We start from the raw sequence: 20,491 nt of genomic DNA, 5'->3' as shown, positions 1-20,491 counted from the left end.
CGACGGGGCTTCTCAATCACTGGGCGCCGTTTATTGCAAGTGGGACCCTCAATTGCTGGCAACGCTTCTCTCGTGCCCTGCGGTGTGCTCACGCTCTACCTCCGTTAGATCTGCGTATGCACACGTGGTGAGCTATCCCCGTGGCGAGGCAAAAGATTGCGAGCGTCCTCGTCCTTTCCTGGCCCGGGGTCCTGTCACCCCCGACCCTCGGTGCGGCAAGTCGTCGCATATGGCCGGCGTATAAAGCCACGTAATATACAAGATGTTCAACCTCCGTCACCTCTCGATACCCTCGTGTCCCGACCCGTCGCCCCTCACGGAGCCTGCCTTCCATCGTGTCATTCGACATGTCTTGCACATCTCCCTCGTTCCTACTACCAGACCTCCTAGATGACTGCAAGGATTACCCGCTCAGATGCAACCCACATTGCGAAGCCGTCGCTCGTGCGTCAGAAGCGTGGCTGCTCGCCGAGGCCAACTTCTCACCGAAGAAGAAACGGGCGTTCTTGCGTCTGCTGGCTGGGGAGCTGACTGCGTCTTGCTATCCCGACACGGACGCGACACGTCTACGGGTGTCGTCGGACTTCATGAACTTCCTCTTCACCCTCGATGACTGGTCGGACGAGTTCAGCACCCAAGACACGTATGGGCTTGCAGAATGCGTCATGCGCGCGCTCGACGACCCGGAGGGGTTCGAGACTGACAAGGCTGCCGGGAAGCTAGCCAGAAGGTATGCATACTTCCACTTCGACGGCGTTGTGTGTCTTTGTGTGTGGATCGGCGCTGATGGAGAGTATCTTTGCTTCATTGTGCGCAGCTTCTCCAAACGGTTCCGACAGACGGCGGGGCCGGGATGCACGCATCGCTTCATGGAGACAATGGACCTCTTCTTTCGGGCGGTCGCCCAGCAAGCCGGCGACCGGGCTCGCGGCGACGTGCCTTCCCTAGAGGAGTACGTGGCGCTCCGGTGGGACACCAGTGGCTGCAAACCATGCTTCGCCCTTCTCGAGTACGCCGCTGGCATAGATATTCCTGACGAGGTTGCCTATCATCCCCGCATACGCGATCTCGAGCATGCTGCCAACGCGGTCATCTCATGGTCAAATGTACGCCCCGCTCCCCTGCCATGTCCCACGATCCCCCAGCCGGCTGACGTACCCGATCCGGTATGTTCGACATCTAGGACCTCTTCTCGTATAGGGTCGAGCAGGCACGCGGCGATACGCACAATATGGTCGCAGTGCTCATGAGACAACACGAACTCGGCCTGCAAGAAGCCGTTGACTACGTCGGGCAGCTTTGCAAGCAGTCTGTCGGGTTCTTTGAGAGCACGCGGACGCAACTGCCGTCATGGGGTCCGGAGACAGACCGCAATGTGCAGACGTATGTCCTTGGTCTCCAGGATTGGATGGTTGGCGCCCTCCACTGGAGCTTCGATAGCGGGCGCTACTTTGGCGACGAGGGGGCCGCGGTGAAGAAGCATCGGATCGTGACCCTGTTGCCGGCGCAGCCCAAGTCGTGACTCGTGTGTCGCTGGGCTGGGTGGGTATGTTCCCTCCTGGGATGCTCCCGCCGCTCAGCGATCTAGGCTTCCGGCTTCGAGTCATGCCGCGGACCTCACGAGAAGGGTTTCCAGTCTTCCCTTCATGCCAGAACGATCTTCACGACTACTTTAGGCCAAGCGAACATTTCCCTATGACGAATGCATGATGCCCTCGAGACGCACGAGCTCACGAGAAAATTACTATAAGCCCGTTTTCCTATTCCTCGCCCTCACTGCGCTCACCATGGACCATATGTACATGCTCTCGTCATGGACTATACAGTCTACTCCTTATCTACGTTCTGACACGCTATGCACTACTTACGACCTACTTATCTTAGATACCGCACGATCCCGCAGGCGATGCTCCACCCGATCGTTATTGTATGTATGTGCACAAAATCCTTCGCTATATGGGATGTTGATGGTACCAGACGGACGCTTGTTCGACATGCCCGCGTATACGTGATGGATCTAGCAAATCTGAAACCAGATACCAATCCTGTTGGTGATACAAGATTAGGGTGACTTCTTCTCCGGTTACTTGACGATGAGCCTCTTGGACGGTCGATACCAGTACCCAGATACCCAGAACCTCGATGCCTCTGCCAGTCACCGCTTCCCGCATCGCTCGATAACGTAGGACTTCGCCCGCCGTTGCTCCTGACCACCGACGCCTTCGAGATCCTCCGGCATCTCCCCGTCAATATTCGTCTATGCTCGTGGTGAGCACCGGAAAGAGAAGGCAAGCATTAACACATACGCGCTCTCGGTCGGCTCCAGCCTCAATGAGAAGACAGGCCGCCTCCGCATGTGCAGATTCCATAGCAAGATGTAGGGGTGTGTTGCCTGTCATCCGGATCTGTCAATGTCTAAAGTATTACGTTGAGCGGGACCTTGAGCGCACCAACACGATCTGCGGTGTTGAGGCGGGTCTTGGGAGACCCTTCGGGAGGCTTGAGTAAGATGTTGATGAAGCCAGTTGATCCTGTCGTCGCTGCCCTATGCCTGCAATGTATACCGTTACTACCCAGCTACATATGTCGTTGCGTAGCAAAAGCCTACAGTGGCGTTTGATTGGCTCTGTCCTTCGCGTTGATCTGAACCAAGAACCGTTAGTAGATCGAAGAGGGGTAGGGCTGAAGTGCGTACGTCGGCCCCTCTTGAGATCAACAGCTTGCCGATCTGAATGTATATCATGAGTGAAAACTCGATTTGGACTAACATCGCGGTACCTCGACGCGTGCCTTAGAGGCTGCATAGTGCCTGTCAAAAGCTCCACATCAGTCCAAGTTGCGAAAATGAAAGTTTGCGAATTTGTGACAAACAGGGGAGTCAAACCCTTATCGTTCTTTGCGTTCACTTCTGCACCTGCACCGATCAGTTCTTTGACCACTTCTTCGAACCCGCCGCTGCCTGTAGAACATGAGAGACGCGTGTGAGGCGACGCAGGAGACGTGACTCGCATGCAATGTGGAGAGGCGTCCATCCTAGGCTGTCGCCCTTGTTGATGTCGGCCTTTTGATCAATCAAATACCGGACAATGTCCACCGAGCCTGAGGATGCAGCCCAGTGTAGCGGTGTCCGTCCGTCCTGGAGAAGATGCAAGACAGTGAAATCCCGGATCTCACATGCGGAAAGAGTCCGTACATCGTCCGTGGTGTTCACAAGCTTCGGATCTTGTGTAACTAGCGACCGCACCATACCGAGTTGTCCTGTGGATAGCGTCTATGTGAGCATACGCCACCACAACTATGGTGGGTTTTGCGGGGACATACGGTTCAACGCGGCATTATGCACTGAGATATTCGACATGTTGCGATCTTGAAAAACTCCGTTATGACCAGTTGACCGTTCAAACCGACGTAGTACTAGTACAGAGAACAAAGGGAATAGGACGCGTATGCGTCCACCGTAGTCTTCCGGGCCTGTATAAGCATAAAGTTCACACGGTGTGACGCGTAACCGGGAAGACCATGGGCGCCTGGCGCGTACGTCCCGGTTTGTCGTGGTTTACCACCACAGTGAGTGGTGGCTAGCAGCGACGTAGCTCTATGCTGACATTTGGTTGCACCTTGATGATAGTCCTAGATATACAGGAACCCGATCTGCATCCTACGCTGCCTGAGCTCCTACTATGGCTGGTCCGTCTATTCGCATCAAGCCGGCTGGAGAACCATCCAAGAGCACCAACATCAGTGGCGAAGACAGCTCGCATCGTCTTGTGGCGTTCCTACAGTCCCAGTCTCAGAATACGTTGACGCGACTATACCAGAAGCCTTCTTCGTGCCTATCTATTTTCCGGTTATTGGCCTTTCCCATCTGATCACCCATACGCAGCAGTAGTGACGTCGCGCTCTCAGGTTGCTCCGGCCTCTAGAACGACAACTGGTCATGAACCTCCTATGGCTCGAGATGCCGGTTCCTGCGTCCACAATGGCAGCGTGGGTGACACGAGAAGGGAAAAGGCAAGCGCCGAGATACCCAGAGGTCTCACACGCACGCTGAATCACTGTAGGCCGTATCATGACGCATTAGCAACACTTGCGCGGCTGCACATCCTTCCTCAATCTCCGGTGAAGCATGCTCTCAATCCAACTTTCAAGGTAAGTGGGCAGCAGGGGTCACGCTTCTCCTCCTGACTTCTATCTTCAAGTCGAGCATGCGTCAAGCAATAACGGGCGGGTGTGTGGTTTGTGTCTTCTGTACGATCGTCACTGACCTATTATCGCTATAGCGGCTCAAGCGGGAGTTTTGGTGTCCTCTCCGAGAACGATGACAAACACCCGCCACCGGATATAGAAGCCCTCGATGCATATGCACTCGAACGCTGGGAGGTACATCGGCGCATTCTTTGCCGCAGCGGCAACTAACCTTCCCCACTTAGACGATACTCTACTATATGGTTTCGTCGGGGACCGGCCAATTTCCGGCCAGACCATCGCAGGGTGTTCTATACCTGCTACAGAGAAGCCGCCTCATGGCAAATGTGCAGTGAGTGCCGTGCTCGCAGTGAATATCAGTGAAGATTGAGCGTTCGTAGCGGCAATACGTTGCAGATCACATCCGCCGGGTTCCAGTTCCTATTGCACCCTCCGCACGAACAGCTATGGGAGTTGCTTCTGCAATACCTTCAGATGGCGGAGGTAGTCCTTTTGCTCAATCCCATGACGAGATATTCAGCGCATTGTCTCCATCAGGAACGGCAAATGGACCTAGTCGAGGTCCTCAGCTTTCTGCTAATGTTATCTACGACGGAGCTTGGCAAGGTGTGTCAGCATGTCCGCTGATGCACCCTGAAAGGATAGGTGACGGGATGTGAGCAGGACTATTCTATGGAAAACTTGAGCGCTACACAGAAGGCAATGCTCGAAGATCTCCGGGATTATGGCCTCATCAAGCAGCGGACGGTAAGTGTCCAATGACATGTTCGCCGCTGATAACTTGACATCACATCCCACCTTTTCCCCGAAGGCGACGTCGAGAAGATTCAGTCCCACCAGACTCGCAACTACGTTGACCTCGTCGTCGCCGCCGCTTCCCACGTCTACGGGGACGGGGAACGGTTCACAGGCTCAGGGGTTCATAGTGCTCGAGACCAACTATCGCCTCTACGCTTACACGGGTATGTCTGTACCCTCATTCCTCATCGCCGCACTGAAGGCATCATGTGCTCGCAGACAACCCATTACAAATTGCTGTGTTGAACCTGTTCGTCACATTGAAGTCCCGGTTCCCCAACCTTGTGGTCGGGCAAATAACGCGCGAGAGCGTCAAGAAGGCGCTTACGAACGGTATCACCGCTGACCAGGTATGTGCCTTGGACGCGCGTGCGAGAGAGACTTACCGACGTCCGTCAAGGTCATCAGTTATCTGATAACGCATGCCCATCCCCAAATGCGCAAGAATGTAAGTGTCTCACCCCACATCCGACTTTAACCGGACCGTTGCTTCAATGTCTTCTTCCCGGCGCAGAAACCCCTTCTTCCAGTCACGGTTCAAGACCAGATCCGTCTCTGGGAGCTTGAGAAAAACCGAGTAAAATCCCAAGAAGGTGAGCGCGCTGCCACTTAAACTCATCGACGTCATCAAACGCGCGAGGTCTGATCCCCTGACCGTCGGCAGGATATTTGTATACCGCCTTCGCTTCCCAGGCAGACTACGAATACGTCCTCAACTACGCGAAGCAACTCGATGTCGTCTTATGGGAGAACGCCTCTCGGCGGTGTTTCTTCGGCAGCGTTGAGGGGCACGCCAACATTCGAGGGTTCATCGAGCGACGCTCGGCAGCTGGGAACGCATAGGCTTGACATCCGACGCCGCCCGACCTTTCCTACCTTGTTCACGTCGCATGTTGCTGAGTTGACGCATCACAGCCGTCACATGCTTCCAGAGAAGATACCATACAGATCATATTATGAACGGTGTCGCCGCTGCTTGGTCAGACAACCGCTCCCTCGAAGCATGTTCCCAACATCAGTATTGTAAGCTGTACAAGGATGCGCAGTGAAGACACAACTCTCCGAGCCCGCTGGAGAAGCCAAATAGTCCATTCCGGTGCGTGTCCGAAACCCATGTCCGTTTACGTCCTCCGGTAATACTAGCGGTCGGAATGTGCCGCTTCTCCGCCGCCGTATCTGTGAAAGCCTGCTGTGTTCGCAGCCGAGGCCCCCCGTTCTAGTGCGTATGGAAGGGAGTGATGGTGGACCGCGTTCGAATGCGGCAGGACACCTGCTTGCTCATACTGCCACTGCATGGAGGGGTATGAGCGGACGCGGAAATGGTCGCGCCCCCGACCTGCCGGCAAGTTCGCCGCCGCGGAGAAGGTGACGGCAGGGGCCGATGCGAGCGATTGCCCAGGAATAGGGGACCCTGTGGGAGACCACGACAGCACCGCGGGACTACTCCCATCGGAGCTTCCGTCTGACACCCCTCGATGGGCTTCGTGTTGCAGAGTCTGGTGTAGTGCGGGCAGTGAGGCCCAGCTGTCGCGCCGTTGATCGTAAGCGGAGGTGAGGTGAGTGTGGGTCGAGTATGTGGGACTAGAATACATCGCCGTCGCATTTGACGGCGCAGCAAGTGGATCGTATGGCGCGTGGACGGAGGACTGCCATGATGACGGAGAGGTGCCATTGCCTCTGCGGGCATACGGATGCGCGCGCGTGTTGGTGGGAATCCCCGCCATCGCCGAGACGGGTGAATGCCCCTGAGGGGGCGGACTCGTCAGGCCTGTCTCAAGAGAAGTCAAGCGACTCTGGCTGTGGTAGTAGTACCCAGACGGGTCACCGGCATGACGTGCGAAGGCTCCATGCGCAATTCCAGAGGCATCCTCGCCTATGGGTGAGGGTGGTATGCTACCCGCGAGTCCGGGGGATGATGGAGACAGTCCAGGTGAGTGCATCACTTGATTATCCATCGCATCTCTGTCACTGCTCAACGTCACCACCAACGTAATTGTCAGAGGGAGAGGCCGTCTTGGTTAGGATCTGCGCGAACGACTCACCCATGGGAAGTGGCCGTGTCATGGGCTTCTTCGAGATTTGGCGGGTAGCGAAAATTCGTCGACCGCGTGAGCTCGGGAGGTATTTCGATCGCCATTAGATCTAGGTGACTTGTTGGCCTCCGCAAGAGACCTGCGGCGAGATCCTCTTGTGTGTAGTAGGAGATGAGGTGATAGTCTGACCCGTCAATCTTGACCGTGATCGTCTGCTGACCGTCAGCACGGACAGAACCTCGGGAGACGGGTGAACAAACGCACTTTCTTCACCAGTCCGCGTGGCTTGTAGCTGAGTGAGGGTTCCGGAAGATGCCCGCGGTATGGGAGGTCCGCGAGCTGGTGTGTGGTGCGTGTACTTCGATCCGCGACCTCCCGGTAGAGCTGACGTGACGAAGCGAGCCATGAATACGGGCTACAGCATACGGCCTCAGTGGAGGAAGACACGTACCAGGAAGTTTCCTGAGATACGGGATTGCGACCAGGCCAAGCCCTCTGTCCACCGCTTGATACCGCTCTCCTCTACGCTGAAGATGAAGACTGCTCCGCTCTTGACCATCGTGCGGCGTTCGAAGTCGTTAAGCCTTCGGGTGACTCTCGGTATCATCCCCCGACGAGCGGCCTACAAGCGGGTCGAAGAGAGCCCGGTGTGAATATGGACCGATGATCGTGCGGAAATGCGAACGAAAACGACGAACTTCGATGAGGCGGAGAGCATCCATTGTAGTGTCGACGAAGCCTTCGAATAATTGGGTGTCTGCAGACATGGCCATTGTGTTGGTGGCGTTGAGGCCTCGCTAGGAGAGTTGGAGGGAGGGGGTGCTAGAGGCCGAAGGTTGGAGGCAGACTGCGGTGGACGCTCCCTAGTTATATGGCGGCCTCCTCGCCGTCACGAAATGCTTCGGAAGTGACAGTGCGAAGTGAGAATAACATTGATCAAAATTCGGCCATGCAGAGAACCATCGGATAGGACTGCGTATGGTTCGCGAGGGACACGCTCCCAGAGCGCCAAACTGGGCCAGCACGACGCGAGATGGGTGCGCCGATCTCATCTGAAAGCGCCGCTCAGATGGAATTGGCCTTGCTCTGGCTCCGCGGCACATCCGTCCCAGGCGTATGGTGGTGCCTGCAGACATAATTCCCAGTATATTCGAGACCTCATCATATTGCTCTATGATGTCTAACTAGCTTAGGTTTGCCTGGTACTCTCATGCGCCAAGCTCAGTGACATGGCATGTCGGACGCGTGGCGGCAAGTTCCAGTGCGACAGAGCCGGAGTGTTTCGCTACAACCTACGCACGGGAGTCCGCTCGGTCGGTCGGCCCTCGATAGCTCCCTAGGCTGGGCTTGGGGGCACGTCGCTCATTGGACAGGACTGGTCCAAGAGGTTGCCGTAAAGACACATGGAGGCTTCGTCGTCCCACAATTCCCGAACAGAAGCTGCTCTGCTCCTACCCCTCTCATGCAATATGAACTTTGCGAGCTACTGGCTGAATACAGTCATGTCATAGACCGGACGGGTGATGTGGGCGTGGCGCCGATGGCAGGGCACAGGATCATGGGTCCTAAAAATGACCGACCCTGTGTCGCGAGTGCGGAGAGACAGGCACTATAGCATAGTATTTGCCTCTTGCACTCGCTCCCCGCAATGGCGTGACAGCCTCGCCCTCGCGATCCCTGCGTCCCATCGATTCACTGATAAGAGAACTTTGTTCTCACCTCCGAACCCAACTCCGCAAAACCATTTCCATGCCTCAAGTGCTTCCGCGCACTCGCTCCGCCGGCTCACACACTGTTCCCTCCTCCCGGTTCTCGACGCTGGTCGATCGACGTAATCGGTCACTCACCTAGTAGAGGATCTCCGGCAACGGGCTTTCGAACTCCGCGAAGTCCTCCAAAGAGCATCGCAGCTGCCCTCTCCCGCCTCCGCCTCGTCTGCGGCAGGGTACGTTGAACACCGGACCTTCCTGCCTACTCGGCTCCTTCGCCGCACACCGGCGGCGAGACCCGTCTAGCGAGTCGCCTCGAACGACGCCTAGGCTGCCACTTCCTGCCCGCAGGAGTCATCTGCTTGCCCAACCCCGCGTCTTCCGCAGCGTTTCAAAGCTGTTCCGCACTGATCAGCATAGTGCTCGCCGTGCTTGCCCCGTTTCCCACCTGCCCGCGCACCGGACGATCCATTGGTTGTAGCAACCTTCGCCACTCTACACAGTACGCCGTGTGCCGTGATGCGGTTCCGTCGGTGGCCGCGGGGCCAGAACCTGCGAATACGATCAGGTCGGCGCCTCAGCTGGAAGTGAAAGCTCGACAGAAATGAGTGCGCACCGGAAGCTAACACGCCGGCTGTTACGTGCTAAGATGCCCGACGGAGGCATTGGAGCGCGACACGAGTCCCTTACATAGAGGTGCCATTGGCTGGCAGCACTCCACACTCAGGGACGCGACGATGGTATCACCACGCTGCAGGGTCTCGGGTTAGCCCGAGTCTTCGACAGAAATCTGGAAACATTCAGGTTACAGAACTCCCGAAAGCATCGCGTCCGGGGCAGTCCGCCGTTCGAAGACATCTCTCGGGGCATGCGGCTCTAATGGCAGCAAGCACTGCCAGTCCGTTGCCAAGAGCCTGTCTGGGTCTGGAACGCGACCTTGTGGGCCACGGTCGCTGTTGGCAGTCGAGGAGAACCAAGGGCAGAAAAAGATAGATTGACTAGGCCCGGGTGCACTCCAGCGGCGCCAGACGAAAATCAACGTGCCACAAGTGACCGGGCCTGCCTTCTTTACTAACCTAACGCTTCGCGGAACCAATATGCTCCCGAGATGGGTACTGCCTTCCCGAGGTGACCGCTGATGACACACTGCTTTTGCCTCATCACATGAGCCATTGTGCCATAGACTCTCGCTGAAACCCGAGTACTCGTCAGATAAGGAAGCAGGAAACCACGCCCCCATGTACTGTACGATCGGCAAGACCTCTACCTCTACCTCTTCGGCGGGAAACAGTACGGTCGCCGTACCGCAAGACGAGATGGGCTGCAAGCACAAGGCACGCATTGAATAAAGTTTGGTCCATCAACACTGTCATTCATCGCTCACAGCGATCTCGGGCTCGCCGTCCGTCAACCTCATGGGTAATTGGTGGTCCAGGCTCCGAAAAGGTCGCAAAGGCGAGCAGACAGCAGCAATTTAGCCATTAAACTAGCTCAGGGGGTGTCCCGTCGCAACCTGACACTGACAGTGCGCATCCCGCGAGACACGCGGGTCGAAGATGGGCAGGCAGCATCACGTCGTTCACGAGAATGGGCCCGAGACAAGAACCAGTTCGCGGGAGCGACACTACGACTGGCATTGCATCTCATTCCTGCCATGTTCTAAACAACGGTTCGCGGTGGTGGGACACGAGAAAAGCACCCACTGCCAAGGGCCTCTTGTGCGAACAGGTCCCTGAGCAGCCGTGCATTACCCAAGTGGGAGACGGAGAAGAGAAGAAAAGGTACGACGTACTTCGAAGCACGATAAGCTGCTGCTTGACCAAGCCTCTTAGCTCCGTCCCTCCACCGAAGAATGTCTGCGCATGTGCCCGGATATTCTTTGAAGCCCGCACGGCTGGGTAGCGGATACTCGAGTCTTGAAGGACCACGCCACGAAGCCCAAGCACGCTATAGGCAGCTTTCCCTCGGTTTAGTAATCGTAAGAGGGACTTTAGGTAATGCTCACGGAGAACAAAGGCCCTCCTCCGCCACGGCTTGTCAACAAAGCGAGCTTGTCTCCTAATTCGCTCTGCTCGAGGAATATTCGTCCCTTCCAGAACCTGGCCCGCTTGGTGACGAGTGCGCTACCGGCCACGCTGCGTGTCGTGCTGGGTGCGAGATCGCAGCGAGATTGGCTGCAGGCATTGGACCGCCATCGATCAGGGATTTCTCTCGTCGGGCCGTGGTGAAGTCGCGGGAGAAGGGTGGTGACGTAGCACTGCGCAAGGCAAGCAAGTAGCCCCACGTCGGCATTCCCAACCCCACCTCAAGTGCCGAGCTTGTAGGATGCGCAGGCAGAAGGTGACCTTGATTCTTGAACACGCGTATCGCGCCCTCCCTGATCGATGCTACCGATATAGGAGATCGTAGAACCGTTACGACAGTCGCCGACGAACGGAGGCTGGTCGGGTGGAGTGGAAAAACACTGCCAGGGCGGGTTCACGCCAGCGGGGCAGAGAAGAGAGAGGAACCCACGAGGGTGTCTTCGACCGGGTGGCCGGTGTGTAGGTGAGAGGATGCCGAAGTCCGATGGCGGAAAAAAGCAGATCGAAGGGTGCGAACATCGCGACTCCCGCGCATTGGCGCGGCGGACGAACGGCACAAGAGACTAGATGCTCGTGTCACTGGGCATCGTTGTAAAGCTTCGAGGACGTTCCTCAGGTCGCTAGTATGGATACTGAATGTACTCGAACGGACGTCCAGGGCGGCATTCAAACTTGTGATGAATGAGTCGAGGTTGAAAGCGGGATCGCGGTAACTTGTCCAGCAATCGATCATAAGAACGAGCGGAGTGCGGACGAAATGAAAACTCACCGGCGATGGGCCCCCTGCTCTCGACGCGTCCTCACACCTTTTCCGACGAGCTCATCTGCGAAGTGTCTTGCCGTCGTCGCATACCGGAACGCAGGATCCTAGACGGAGGCGAAGCACACCCACGTCGCACGCCGTGCGGCGGCAACGTGCTCACCGGCATCAAGACGAAGCATGAGGTCCGGTAAGAACAATCGCAGTCAATAGTCATTGTCGTTGCGGTCCAAGCGAGAAGGCGAAGATGAAGCTCAGATTGGCGAAATGCTGCGACGAAGGGATATTATCCGGTGTTGGCCGCCATGCAAAGGACCGCCGGGGAGCCGAAAACTCTAGCGAGGACAGCGGGAAATCGCGGGCGCATGGACCGTGACAGCGAACCCAATTGCAACAGAAGTGCCCGCCCAGGTCTCCGCTGGGTCTCCGTGACCGCAGCCTTCCCCAGCTCCCTGAAGTGCAGCGTTTCGTGGAGTCCAAGTGTCCCTTCTGGAAGCGTATACGGTGGCACCCTGGCGTGCTTGCGTACCCCCTAAACTTTAGGCCGGAACTACCGGGGAGGCATCTATTCCGCCGTCTCTTCGCATCGGCCGAAATACAGGGCATCCGTAGACGTCGACGCTCCAAGATTCTGTCTCCGACACCCCCGGGTGGCCTCTCCACTCAGGGTCAAAAAGCTGTCATTTGAGCGGGGCAGCTTGCACGGATCTTGTGGCTCTGCATCGGTAGCCCTCTTGGACATCGTTAATGATGCGCCAATGCATCCCAGGCCGACCCTCCCAGTACTTGAGGACGAGGAAGAGACGCCTCGCAGCATCGTCGCTCGTGCGTCGATGCGCGTCTGTGCCTAAATGGCAGAGACGCCCCCAGACCTTCATTTTGTCCACATCAGGCAGTGCATACAAGCCAGCACAAGAGCAGAAAGGCTCACCACTGCATGCGCGAAGTTCGCCACGGTATCCAGGGGAGGCATGCGTGATGGCTGGAAGGCATGCCTGGGGTACATCGGCGTGGACCCAAACACGCGATGTCAGGGAGTGTCAGCGGGGCGGGCACCACACAAGTTGGCAGAAAGCTTTAGGCTGCAGTTGGCGTTCGCGTGCCAGGACGCATTGATGTCAATGTCGACGTGTTGAGGCCCAGGGTGCGCATGATGGTGGTTCTGCAGTGTCCAACTCTGGCGCCTAACAAACTTAGCGACCGGACCGAAGGCGGCGGCCGGCAGACAGTGGCTGAACTGCTGCGTGCGAGTGTGGGAGCCGCGAAGCAGCCTGGACGTGGTTTCGAGGCTTGCTGTCGCGAACGTCGAACTGCGACTGTCTTCTTACTCTCACATCCACCGCGATTGGGAGGCAGCTCTCCTCATCCAGTCTGCTTCTTGCCCACGCCTGTACAAGGAAAAATCAAGCTACCGGCTGGACTTGCTCGCGACAAGCTCCAGTTTCTTGGTAATCCGGAACACGCACATGAGCAGCCCTGGAGCTCTATGACGCTGCGCTCTCACAGATGAGATGCTTAGAACTGTTTTCCCTGTGTCTGAATAGCGAAGCAGCCAAGGTTCGTCCCCCATAGTCAGCCAGCGTACGCAAGCCTTAGGTCATAGGCACCCGGGCAGCGGCGACGCGTGCAATGTCGCATGCAGTTGTTGGATCCGTACGGCGAACGCGGGAGAAGCGGGGAAGGCGTACAAATCGACAGTACGCCAGGTGCGATTGCAGGTAGCAAATAATCTAGATACACAGCTGGTGCTACATCCATGTGAGACACATACTAAAACGAAGGGTGTACGGTGAATAGGGATGTAGGAAGCGAGGGCAGAGAGCACAGAGCCTGCGGAGCACGAAAACGAATGCACAAATAAGTGAAGATGAATAAACGAACGAAGGTAAGTAGTGGCAAATCGAAGTTAGGGCGCTGTAGGGTTCTATCACATTACTGCATACCGCACAAATACTACCGTACGACGGCCCCGGAGTCGGCCACCCCGGAGCTCATGGTGACACGTCGTGCTGTTCAGCAGCACGAATCTATACATGGCTCGGAGAGGCCTCCTAAGCACCGCAGACAGTCCCAGTCAGCACTGCCTACAACATCCACATTATGACTGAAAGCGCTCACCTCCTTGCCAGACCGCAGTCAGAGCCTGCGATCGCAGCTCGCTTAGGCACAGACGCGCTGAGGGAGCAGTGCAATCTGCCGTGTCTTCTTGACAGTGTGGCCCTCCTTGCCGAAGTAGCGTTCCGTCTCGAAGCTCCATTCGGCATTTGCGATGATCCAGTCCTCGAGGCCCTGGATATACCGCGCGACCTGCTGGTCGATCTCAGCGCCCCACGAGGGGACGACCTTCCGGCACTCGAAGAAATAGTTCAAGGTCTTCTCCCAGAGCTCGCCCGCCTGCTCGATTGCGGTCTGGCGGTCGACACCGTTTTGCGCCATGAGAACGCAGACGAGATTGTGCGTCTGCATCGCCGCCCGTCAGGATAAATACCACACACGACATGAGGGATGACAAACTTACGTCGCCGCGCGCCTGCTCCGCATTGTAGGAGAGGACGTCCTGCGCAGATAGATCCGGTTAGCCGGAGGAAAATTGCGCAGACAAAAGTGGGGCACTTACGTTCGCCCATGAAACGAGATCGTTCGTGGCATCCGAGAGGGCCTTGATGATGGGGTGCTCGATGACGTCGTCGGGGAGATCAATGTTCGCAGCGTACTCGATGAACGCGAAACCCGTTTTGCACCCGCTCGTGTCGCGCCGGAGAAGGATGTACTCCTCGAGCTCGGGTATGTTGCGGGAACCCCGGTCAGATGCCTGCTGCATGATGGCCTGGAAGTACGTATCGAGCGTCGACATGAGGCGCTGTTGGCACCCAGGGCCTGCGGTCTCCTGCATGCGCACCCAGAACCTGGATACGGCAGCAAATGCCAAAACAATAAGGCACGGCACGTGAGCATCAACATTGTCTCGACGCTGGGAACGCCAGGAACATGTGGCAGATAGATGGACACTCACGACTTCGTGAGCCGATGCGCGGCGGTGTCAGAGTGATAGCTGTGCGGCCAGTACAGCGTGTTCATGACACACTCAGCGAGGCCGCGAGTACCGGTCGTGTCGAATTCGTCTGTCCAATCGTCGAGGGTGAAGAGGAAGTTCATGAAGTCGTGGCAGACGCGGAGCTCGTCGAACGTGCAGTCAATATAGCACATGCCGGAGAGGAGACCCGCATTCAGGGTGAGGAACTTCTTCGTCTGCTTCTCCGAAAAGTTGGCCATGCTGAGCAACCACTGCTCCGATTCGCGGGACACTTCACGTTCTTGAGGGTGGCAGCGGAGAGGGTAGGGGATAGGCGAAATGAAGTCGGGGAACTTGAGGATGACTCCTTCCGAGTCGGAGGAGGTGACAGGGTTAGCGGGAGCTACAGCCATGGTTGTACAGAGGGAGGAGGGAGGAGGAGGGGAAGGGGTACAAACACACAAGCGCAAGAAGGAAAGAGCGTGGCGCACCGAGCACAGTTTGACACGGCGCGGTCTTATATACATATGCGGATGATGCGGAGCGACCGGGAGGCAGGGAAAGCCGCCGTATTGTTTTGTGAATGAGGCATGGCGAATCTGTCAAGCGACTATGGATGGATGATGATCCTAATTGGTAAGGACCGACAGGGGATCGCCGGTTATCAATGTTTATGTTAAGAATAAACGACTGACTGCACGCTGAGCGGTGAGCGTCCCGCCGCCGCGCCGCCTGCGGCTGCACGCTGGCAGCTTGCTCTCCGTGTCCTATTGCGCGCATTAGCACCACAGCAAGCTCGTACAAGACGCACCATGGGTTTCTACAGAGAACACGCCCCTCTTTCAAGTCCGCTCAGACAAGAATGACATTGATTCCAGGAACAGGAGCGAGCCCGACAACGCCAGGGATAGGAGCGTGCGGACCATCGTGTGCGAAAAGCACGGAGCCGTTGGCGCGTTCTCATAGCCGTTGGCAGCTTTCACTCGGCACGACGACCCGACGCGCGACAACCCTGACGGAAAGGCCGAGGAGGGTCCCATATGCAAACAATAGAGTGTCATCTAGCGCGGCTCTGATGGTGAGACATGCGACCAGAGCAGTTTTTGTTTGCGGCGGTCGGATTGGGACAAGACATACGGAGGTGCAGCCCCGTGCACAAAATAGGTTAAGCATCCCAAGCCGATTTGCAGGTCAAGACACGTTCCGACCTAGAAAAAACATGAGATGGGCGTTAACCCGGCGTGCAATTGTTTTGGGCACTTACGAGAGCATAAGGCATTAATTTTGGCGGGCTGTACGGCGACTGATTTCCCAGCTACGGACACGGTAACTCGCTGAAACAAAAGAGGCTGCCGAACACGTAAGTCCAGACGGGGAAGCTGACTCGGAGCAACTGTCGGATTTCGGTCAGTGATTGGAGATTGACAGGATGCCAGCTCCGTTTCATTAAGGTGCACAAAGTGGGTGCAATCAAGGGTCAGCGCAGACAATAGGCAGGGATGTCGGTATGTTTCAGCCGACAGCGTCAGGAAGGACATGATGTGGACCGTGGTCACCAACACGCTGAGCGCAAAGCCACAGGGCAGCGAGCCACACGCTGCCACGCACGGACCCGCGAAGATCAGGCGGCGATGGGCGGTCAAACCCCGCGTCCCCTGCGCCTTTCCACTCCGCCCCAGTCCGACTAGTTCCGACTGCGCAAACCACGAGGTCCGCGTAACTCCGCCCGGGCTGTGTACTCCGCGAGCGGGATCTGGTTCCGTTGCGGTGCATGAGTCTGACTGAGTTCACGTCCTTGGACTCTGAGTCTGACTGCATCTCGCGCATCCGACTCGCGTCGTTTCACCTCAGTCTATCTGTTCACCTGAGCGTTGCCAGGCCCCATCGGGAAACACTATCTTCTTCCATCTCGAACACTGCGACGCTAGCCCTTGTTTCTCGACGACCACAACAATAACTTGAATCGATCGTCTATGATGCCGCCGCCCACGCAGTCCACTCCCGCTCTCCCTCTCAACGTCGCTCCGGGATCGCGGCCTCAGACCGCCCAGTCAACCCTTTCCACCGCCTCCTCGACCACAGCCGGTGCCGCCAAATCCGCGACAAGTGCACCGGACATATCGAGCCCCCATGAGCTGACGGCGTTTGTACGCAGCGGTAATTTTCCTCCAGTCCTCTCCATACTGATCCACACTCCCGCTACGTGTCTCCGGCGAACCTTCTGTGTGGCTGGCTGTGTGGCGCACCATGTCTGTAGGTGGAGTCCTTGCTCGAACAGCTCGACCAGAAGTTCGAGGACATGTCCAGCCAAATTCTTGACCGCAGTACGTCCCTCTTCCCAGTCATCATCCGCGCCCGCCTCGGCCGCCTCATAACCCTGTCTCGACAGTGACACAAATGTCCAGCAGAGTCGATGCATTGGAGGCTTCCATACATGATATCATCAGCAGCGACACCCCTGCACCCGCCTTGCCTCCCAGCCTCCCGCAGTCTCCCTCGATTCCTCAGCGGAAAAGCACTTCGAGCGGATAGGAATAGGATTGCTTGACAGGTTGGCGTCATGTCCTTGATCCCGGATGTCAGATATTGTATGTAATCCCCTCTATACCCTACTGTACGTCCTCTGTACGCTCCCGAGGCATCGCAGTGTATTCTCCGCGGAATATCAGCGCAGTATGGGCGGCATTCCACCGCCGTCTCACGAGCCGGTATTCATGCGAGAGTCCTCCCACGCAACAACAACAAGACGCGAGAGCGTGCAGCCCAGACATTGCATGGATGAGTGCTAGCATGTGTGGCGTTTCAGAACAGCCTGGTGCATAGGCGCTTCTGGAAAGTCGATGTGCCACTCTACTGCACCCTTCCGCCCAGAAGAACGGTTCGGCGGCCACACACGGTGCAAAATTACTGCATCATGCGTATGCACCAGCGCATCGACTCCCCTGCCTCGCGGTGGGCGCGAGGCTCGTTTCTCGGGAGTGCCGTACGTCTCGTCGCCACCAATTCACACATCCTATAGCAGGCCATCCCATCTCCCACCTATCGCCCACAACGAACGTTTGAAGGTTGTGTCTGTCGTTCGACGTCCTGTTCAGCAACCCCGATGGGACCATGATCGATCCAAAGCCTCGCGTGACAAGCATACGGAAGAATCCGCATGAATGGAGGGAAGCTCTCTGGAGGGATGTTCGCACCCAAGGTGGTCTCGAAAAGCCTCCACGAACGGGTCGTGACAGGCCAACAAGTTCCGTGCAGCCACCGATGTGGAAGGACATGGGGTAGCCAATTTGACACACGCAACCACACAGGACATGGTCGCTGTCGTCGTCGTCTTGGCCCATATCGTCCGCTAGTGAGCGGGGCACCACAGCGTGCAATTTGCTTGCTCTAACGGTCTGATCGTCTGTTCACGGTTTGCATCCGGTCGGTCTCGATGGCAGCGTGTACGAGTACATATTGTTCGTTGGATCTGTTCCGAAGCCTGTGACTATGGCAGTGTGGCGTAGTGTCCATGCAAGCCTCGTGTCCTTTCCATCCTTGAACAGCTGTTGATGAACACTTGCTGCGCCCCTGGCCAGCGGAATGGAAATCGACGTCGCAAGATGTATGCCGCCAACGTCAACGTCGCGGCGCCGCCTTAAGGCATGAGGTGCGATTGCGCCGGCTCACGTGCATCGCCGTGACACGACGGAACAGCAGGGCTCGTAGCCACCATCGGTCGTTCGCCGCTAATCGTCGGAACGAGTCGCTACGGCGGGTCGGAGAGGGAGAAGGGGGGTCCAGCAGCCTAGCAGTGGCACATCCTAGCTCCGTCTCCGAGTTCTGTCTCGTGTAAGCTCCGTTACAATATTATTGCTGTTATACGTACACCCTTCCGTGACCCGGCGCAAATGTCCACTCGGACGTAGAAGTACCGTAACTCCTGACCCAATACCAAGGATTGGTTCACCCTCTCCACCGGCTGCTGCGAGAGCCGGTCGGTTCATGCTCCAATGACAACGCTGGAAATATATCTCGATGCGCAGACAGGCCAAAGATGGATACCGAGCTGGCCGCTATCACGCATCGGGGTCTCAGTCCAACCCGGGCGTCGACGTCGGTGCCGCTGGGGCCAGGGTCCTGCGAGCAGGCGCTGCTGCAGCGGGTGCCCCACCTCCGAACATGGCGGACATCATGTCGGCGAGCGGGTTGGCCTGCTGGCCGCGTGGAGGAGGAATTGCGAAATATAGCTCCGCAATCTCAATGAGTGCCTGTGAGCATGATTGTCAGCGTCAGTTTTGAATAGAATGCGGATGGGATCGCTCATGCTGTAGAGAGCGGCTGCAGAAGAGAAGAGAAGGGCCACTGGCATCTAAACAGCATCCGAGAAGGCTTTGACGCCCTGGGCAGGGATACAATCGTGCGGAATGGGATATCCCTCGGCCTTTATCAGATAAACCGGGCGACGAACAGGGAGGAGTGACTAGAAGCGTCATGACGATCCTCCCAGAGAAGAAATCAGGACGATCGTGCCAACAGCAATGGCAATATTAAGGCGTTGACGCTAAGGAGTTGAAACACGACGAGAGGAACCGAGCACTCACCTTCCTGACTTCTCTGTTGGCAACCAGACCTCCTCGACTTTGATATGTACCGCATAGCCGGACCCAGGCTTCCCGCATGGCCCTGTTCTTGTCTCCCTGCGCACGCTGACACGTTCGCACCGCGAGTTGCGCAAAATTGACAGCTGGCTCGGTGGTGAAGATGACCTCATCCTGCTCGCCTTCGGATGGCTTTCCCACAAGAATCGGCAAAGATTGGAGAGAGGAGAGTAACGAAGGGCGTCGGGAGGTCAGCTGGGAGACCAAGTGGATGATGAACATTCTGGCAGCAAGGATGTTGCCATTCTGGAGGTATCTGTGTGCACGCAGACATTTAACTCCGGCGATGGGCATCAAAAAATGGGCTTGCTGGCTTACGGTATCGTCCCGCGAAGAGCAAATGGCTCCGCAGGTCCTTCTGAGCCAGCCCATTCGACGAACATCTCGGCAAGTAACCGGGCACTGTCCCGCTTTCCGGCCGCGAGGAAATGTTGCTCTGCAGCATCGAACGTACCCTCTGAATATCCACCGCAAGGTCCCGGTGAGAGACATGAGGTTGACCGTGGGTTCAGGGGGCGTACCTTTGTAGAGGAGTTCTCCGACGTAATGGTGTAAATCAGGATCGCCGGCGGGGTGAGGGCCAGCTTTCGCGGACCAACTGAGCGCGGTCACAAGGAGCACATCGCGCAAATCAAACAGGGACACTTACCCGATGGCCTTGTCAATGATGGTTTTCCTCCAAGAGCCCGACGGACCCGCAAGTGCAATCAGCTGGGTGAGGCGTCCTGACACCAGCTTGGTCGTCAGACAGAGGCCGAAGGTTCGCAATGGACATATTCAGGTATTTGATACTCACCGCGACTCTCGTCATTGACAGTCTCGCCCTTGTTCTCATACACATCCACGAGAAAACTCGCAAGATCTGTCCCGCTCCCTTGCTGCCCGACCTTCAAAAGTTCCCTAGCAGACTGGAATATGACATCTATAGCTGTGTCATATTGGCTCGACTTGTTGTATCGCGCCGCGAATGTCCGGGCCTTCTGATGCGCCTCATAGGGTTGTCCAGACGCGATGAGAGGCAGGATCGCCTCGAGTGCTCGCGCGGAGGATGTCGCTCTGGCAGGAGGCATTCCTTTAGCTAGTTAGAGTCGGCTTGCGAGATCTGACAACACAAGTGGGTAGAAAGACAGTGATCTCGGTTCGGGTGACAGCAGAGCACGTCGTGGTTAATGATCTAATTGTCGAAGTCGTCACGGCGGGGAGCGCGGGTTCGCCGCCCCGATACGATCGTCCGGTGTTGATTTGGGC

At 56.9% G+C, this 20,491-nt stretch overlaps 7 protein-coding genes across 7 annotated transcripts; 3 read left to right on the top strand and 4 right to left on the bottom strand.

Moving 5' to 3' along the window:
• The first annotated feature begins 16 nt into the window (after positions 1-16).
• L226DRAFT_64065 (terpenoid synthase) lies at positions 17-1,699 on the top strand. The gene is made up of 3 exons (XM_067687117.1): positions 17-730; positions 818-1,106; positions 1,184-1,699. Exons 1-3 carry the CDS (start codon positions 348-350, stop codon positions 1,520-1,522), a joined length of 1,011 nt encoding a protein of 336 aa, XP_067535313.1. The 5' UTR covers positions 17-347; the 3' UTR covers positions 1,523-1,699.
• A 689-nt stretch (positions 1,700-2,388) lies between these two features.
• L226DRAFT_534962 (uncharacterized protein) lies at positions 2,389-2,946 on the bottom strand. Its single transcript, XM_067680796.1, has 3 exons — positions 2,696-2,946; positions 2,609-2,643; positions 2,389-2,551 (listed from the first exon to the last, which is right to left on the bottom strand). The coding sequence occupies exons 1-3, from the start codon at positions 2,768-2,770 to the stop codon at positions 2,416-2,418; spliced, it is 246 nt and encodes an 81-aa protein (XP_067535312.1). The 5' UTR covers positions 2,771-2,946; the 3' UTR covers positions 2,389-2,415.
• A 604-nt stretch (positions 2,947-3,550) lies between these two features.
• On the top strand, positions 3,551-6,015 carry L226DRAFT_613002 (transcription factor Tfb2). Its single transcript, XM_067686460.1, has 15 exons — positions 3,551-3,567; positions 3,629-3,847; positions 3,907-4,011; positions 4,062-4,149; positions 4,200-4,228; positions 4,281-4,380; positions 4,431-4,537; positions 4,587-4,689; positions 4,744-4,812; positions 4,870-4,953; positions 5,018-5,168; positions 5,224-5,354; positions 5,405-5,452; positions 5,519-5,597; positions 5,669-6,015. Exons 2-15 carry the CDS (start codon positions 3,681-3,683, stop codon positions 5,845-5,847), a joined length of 1,440 nt encoding a protein of 479 aa, XP_067535311.1. The 5' UTR covers positions 3,551-3,567; positions 3,629-3,680; the 3' UTR covers positions 5,848-6,015.
• L226DRAFT_534959 (uncharacterized protein) lies at positions 5,946-8,064 on the bottom strand. The gene is made up of 5 exons (XM_067680795.1): positions 7,736-8,064; positions 7,489-7,659; positions 7,302-7,421; positions 7,047-7,249; positions 5,946-6,972 (listed from the first exon to the last, which is right to left on the bottom strand). Exons 1-5 carry the CDS (start codon positions 7,808-7,810, stop codon positions 6,144-6,146), a joined length of 1,398 nt encoding a protein of 465 aa, XP_067535310.1. The 5' UTR covers positions 7,811-8,064; the 3' UTR covers positions 5,946-6,143.
• Positions 8,065-13,750: 5,686 nt separating this feature from the next.
• L226DRAFT_571027 (terpenoid synthase) lies at positions 13,751-15,016 on the bottom strand (the record flags this gene model as incomplete). Its single annotated transcript, XM_067684507.1, has 4 exons — positions 13,751-14,050; positions 14,109-14,147; positions 14,208-14,496; positions 14,604-15,016. The coding sequence occupies 4 exons, from the start codon at positions 15,014-15,016 to the stop codon at positions 13,751-13,753; spliced, it is 1,041 nt and encodes a 346-aa protein (XP_067535309.1).
• Positions 15,017-16,393: 1,377 nt separating this feature from the next.
• L226DRAFT_534954 (uncharacterized protein) lies at positions 16,394-17,338 on the top strand. Its single transcript, XM_067680794.1, has 3 exons — positions 16,394-16,750; positions 16,861-16,927; positions 16,993-17,338. Exons 1-3 carry the CDS (start codon positions 16,577-16,579, stop codon positions 17,133-17,135), a joined length of 384 nt encoding a protein of 127 aa, XP_067535308.1. The 5' UTR covers positions 16,394-16,576; the 3' UTR covers positions 17,136-17,338.
• A 1,055-nt stretch (positions 17,339-18,393) lies between these two features.
• On the bottom strand, positions 18,394-20,433 carry L226DRAFT_534953 (DUF410-domain-containing protein). Its single transcript, XM_067680793.1, has 6 exons — positions 20,040-20,433; positions 19,893-19,968; positions 19,765-19,841; positions 19,562-19,700; positions 19,187-19,499; positions 18,394-18,853 (listed from the first exon to the last, which is right to left on the bottom strand). Exons 1-6 carry the CDS (start codon positions 20,311-20,313, stop codon positions 18,677-18,679), a joined length of 1,056 nt encoding a protein of 351 aa, XP_067535307.1. The 5' UTR covers positions 20,314-20,433; the 3' UTR covers positions 18,394-18,676.
• Between the last annotated feature and the right edge of the window lie 58 nt (positions 20,434-20,491).

Source organism: Lentinus tigrinus, assembly GCF_003813185.1.
Source record: "Lentinus tigrinus ALCF2SS1-7 unplaced genomic scaffold L226scaffold_12, whole genome shotgun sequence".
NCBI classification, from domain to species: Eukaryota; Fungi; Basidiomycota; class Agaricomycetes; order Polyporales; family Polyporaceae; genus Lentinus; species Lentinus tigrinus.
This window is presented reverse-complemented; position numbering and strand designations above follow the sequence as displayed.

What these genes read in the sequence shown, in the direction of transcription:
- L226DRAFT_613002 (XM_067686460.1), top strand. Translation starts at nt 3,681, where the DNA reads ATGGCTGGTCCGTCTATTCGCATCAAGCCGGCTGGAGAACCATCCAAG. An exon ending in GTGACACGAGAAGGGAAAAG is followed by an intron (nt 4,012 to 4,061) that starts GCAAGCGCCGAG and finishes GAATCACTGTAG; the next exon opens with GCCGTATCATGACGCATTAG. An exon ending in ACGGTATCACCGCTGACCAG is followed by an intron (nt 5,355 to 5,404) that starts GTATGTGCCTTG and finishes ACGTCCGTCAAG; the next exon opens with GTCATCAGTTATCTGATAAC.
- L226DRAFT_534954 (XM_067680794.1), top strand. Translation starts at nt 16,577, where the DNA reads ATGATGCCGCCGCCCACGCAGTCCACTCCCGCTCTCCCTCTCAACGTC. An exon ending in CCCATGAGCTGACGGCGTTT is followed by an intron (nt 16,751 to 16,860) that starts GTACGCAGCGGT and finishes CCATGTCTGTAG; the next exon opens with GTGGAGTCCTTGCTCGAACA. An exon ending in CAGCCAAATTCTTGACCGCA is followed by an intron (nt 16,928 to 16,992) that starts GTACGTCCCTCT and finishes CTGTCTCGACAG; the next exon opens with TGACACAAATGTCCAGCAGA.
- L226DRAFT_534962 (XM_067680796.1), bottom strand. Translation starts at nt 2,770, where the DNA reads ATGTTAGTCCAAATCGAGTTTTCACTCATGATATACATTCAGATCGGC. An exon ending in TGATCTCAAGAGGGGCCGAC is followed by an intron (nt 2,644 to 2,695) that starts GTACGCACTTCA and finishes TTCTTGGTTCAG; the next exon opens with ATCAACGCGAAGGACAGAGC. An exon ending in AGAGCCAATCAAACGCCACT is followed by an intron (nt 2,552 to 2,608) that starts GTAGGCTTTTGC and finishes TATACATTGCAG; the next exon opens with GCATAGGGCAGCGACGACAG.
- L226DRAFT_64065 (XM_067687117.1), top strand. Translation starts at nt 348, where the DNA reads ATGTCTTGCACATCTCCCTCGTTCCTACTACCAGACCTCCTAGATGAC. An exon ending in GCCGGGAAGCTAGCCAGAAG is followed by an intron (nt 731 to 817) that starts GTATGCATACTT and finishes CATTGTGCGCAG; the next exon opens with CTTCTCCAAACGGTTCCGAC. An exon ending in CGGTCATCTCATGGTCAAAT is followed by an intron (nt 1,107 to 1,183) that starts GTACGCCCCGCT and finishes TTCGACATCTAG; the next exon opens with GACCTCTTCTCGTATAGGGT.
- L226DRAFT_534953 (XM_067680793.1), bottom strand. Translation starts at nt 20,313, where the DNA reads ATGCCTCCTGCCAGAGCGACATCCTCCGCGCGAGCACTCGAGGCGATC. An exon ending in ATCATTGACAAGGCCATCGG is followed by an intron (nt 19,842 to 19,892) that starts GTAAGTGTCCCT and finishes GACCGCGCTCAG; the next exon opens with TTGGTCCGCGAAAGCTGGCC. An exon ending in GCTCTTCGCGGGACGATACC is followed by an intron (nt 19,500 to 19,561) that starts GTAAGCCAGCAA and finishes GCGTGCACACAG; the next exon opens with ATACCTCCAGAATGGCAACA.
- L226DRAFT_534959 (XM_067680795.1), bottom strand. Translation starts at nt 7,810, where the DNA reads ATGGCCATGTCTGCAGACACCCAATTATTCGAAGGCTTCGTCGACACT. An exon ending in ATGCTCTCCGCCTCATCGAA is followed by an intron (nt 7,660 to 7,735) that starts GTTCGTCGTTTT and finishes ACCCGCTTGTAG; the next exon opens with GCCGCTCGTCGGGGGATGAT. An exon ending in GACACGGCCACTTCCCATGG is followed by an intron (nt 6,973 to 7,046) that starts GTGAGTCGTTCG and finishes GACGTTGAGCAG; the next exon opens with TGACAGAGATGCGATGGATA.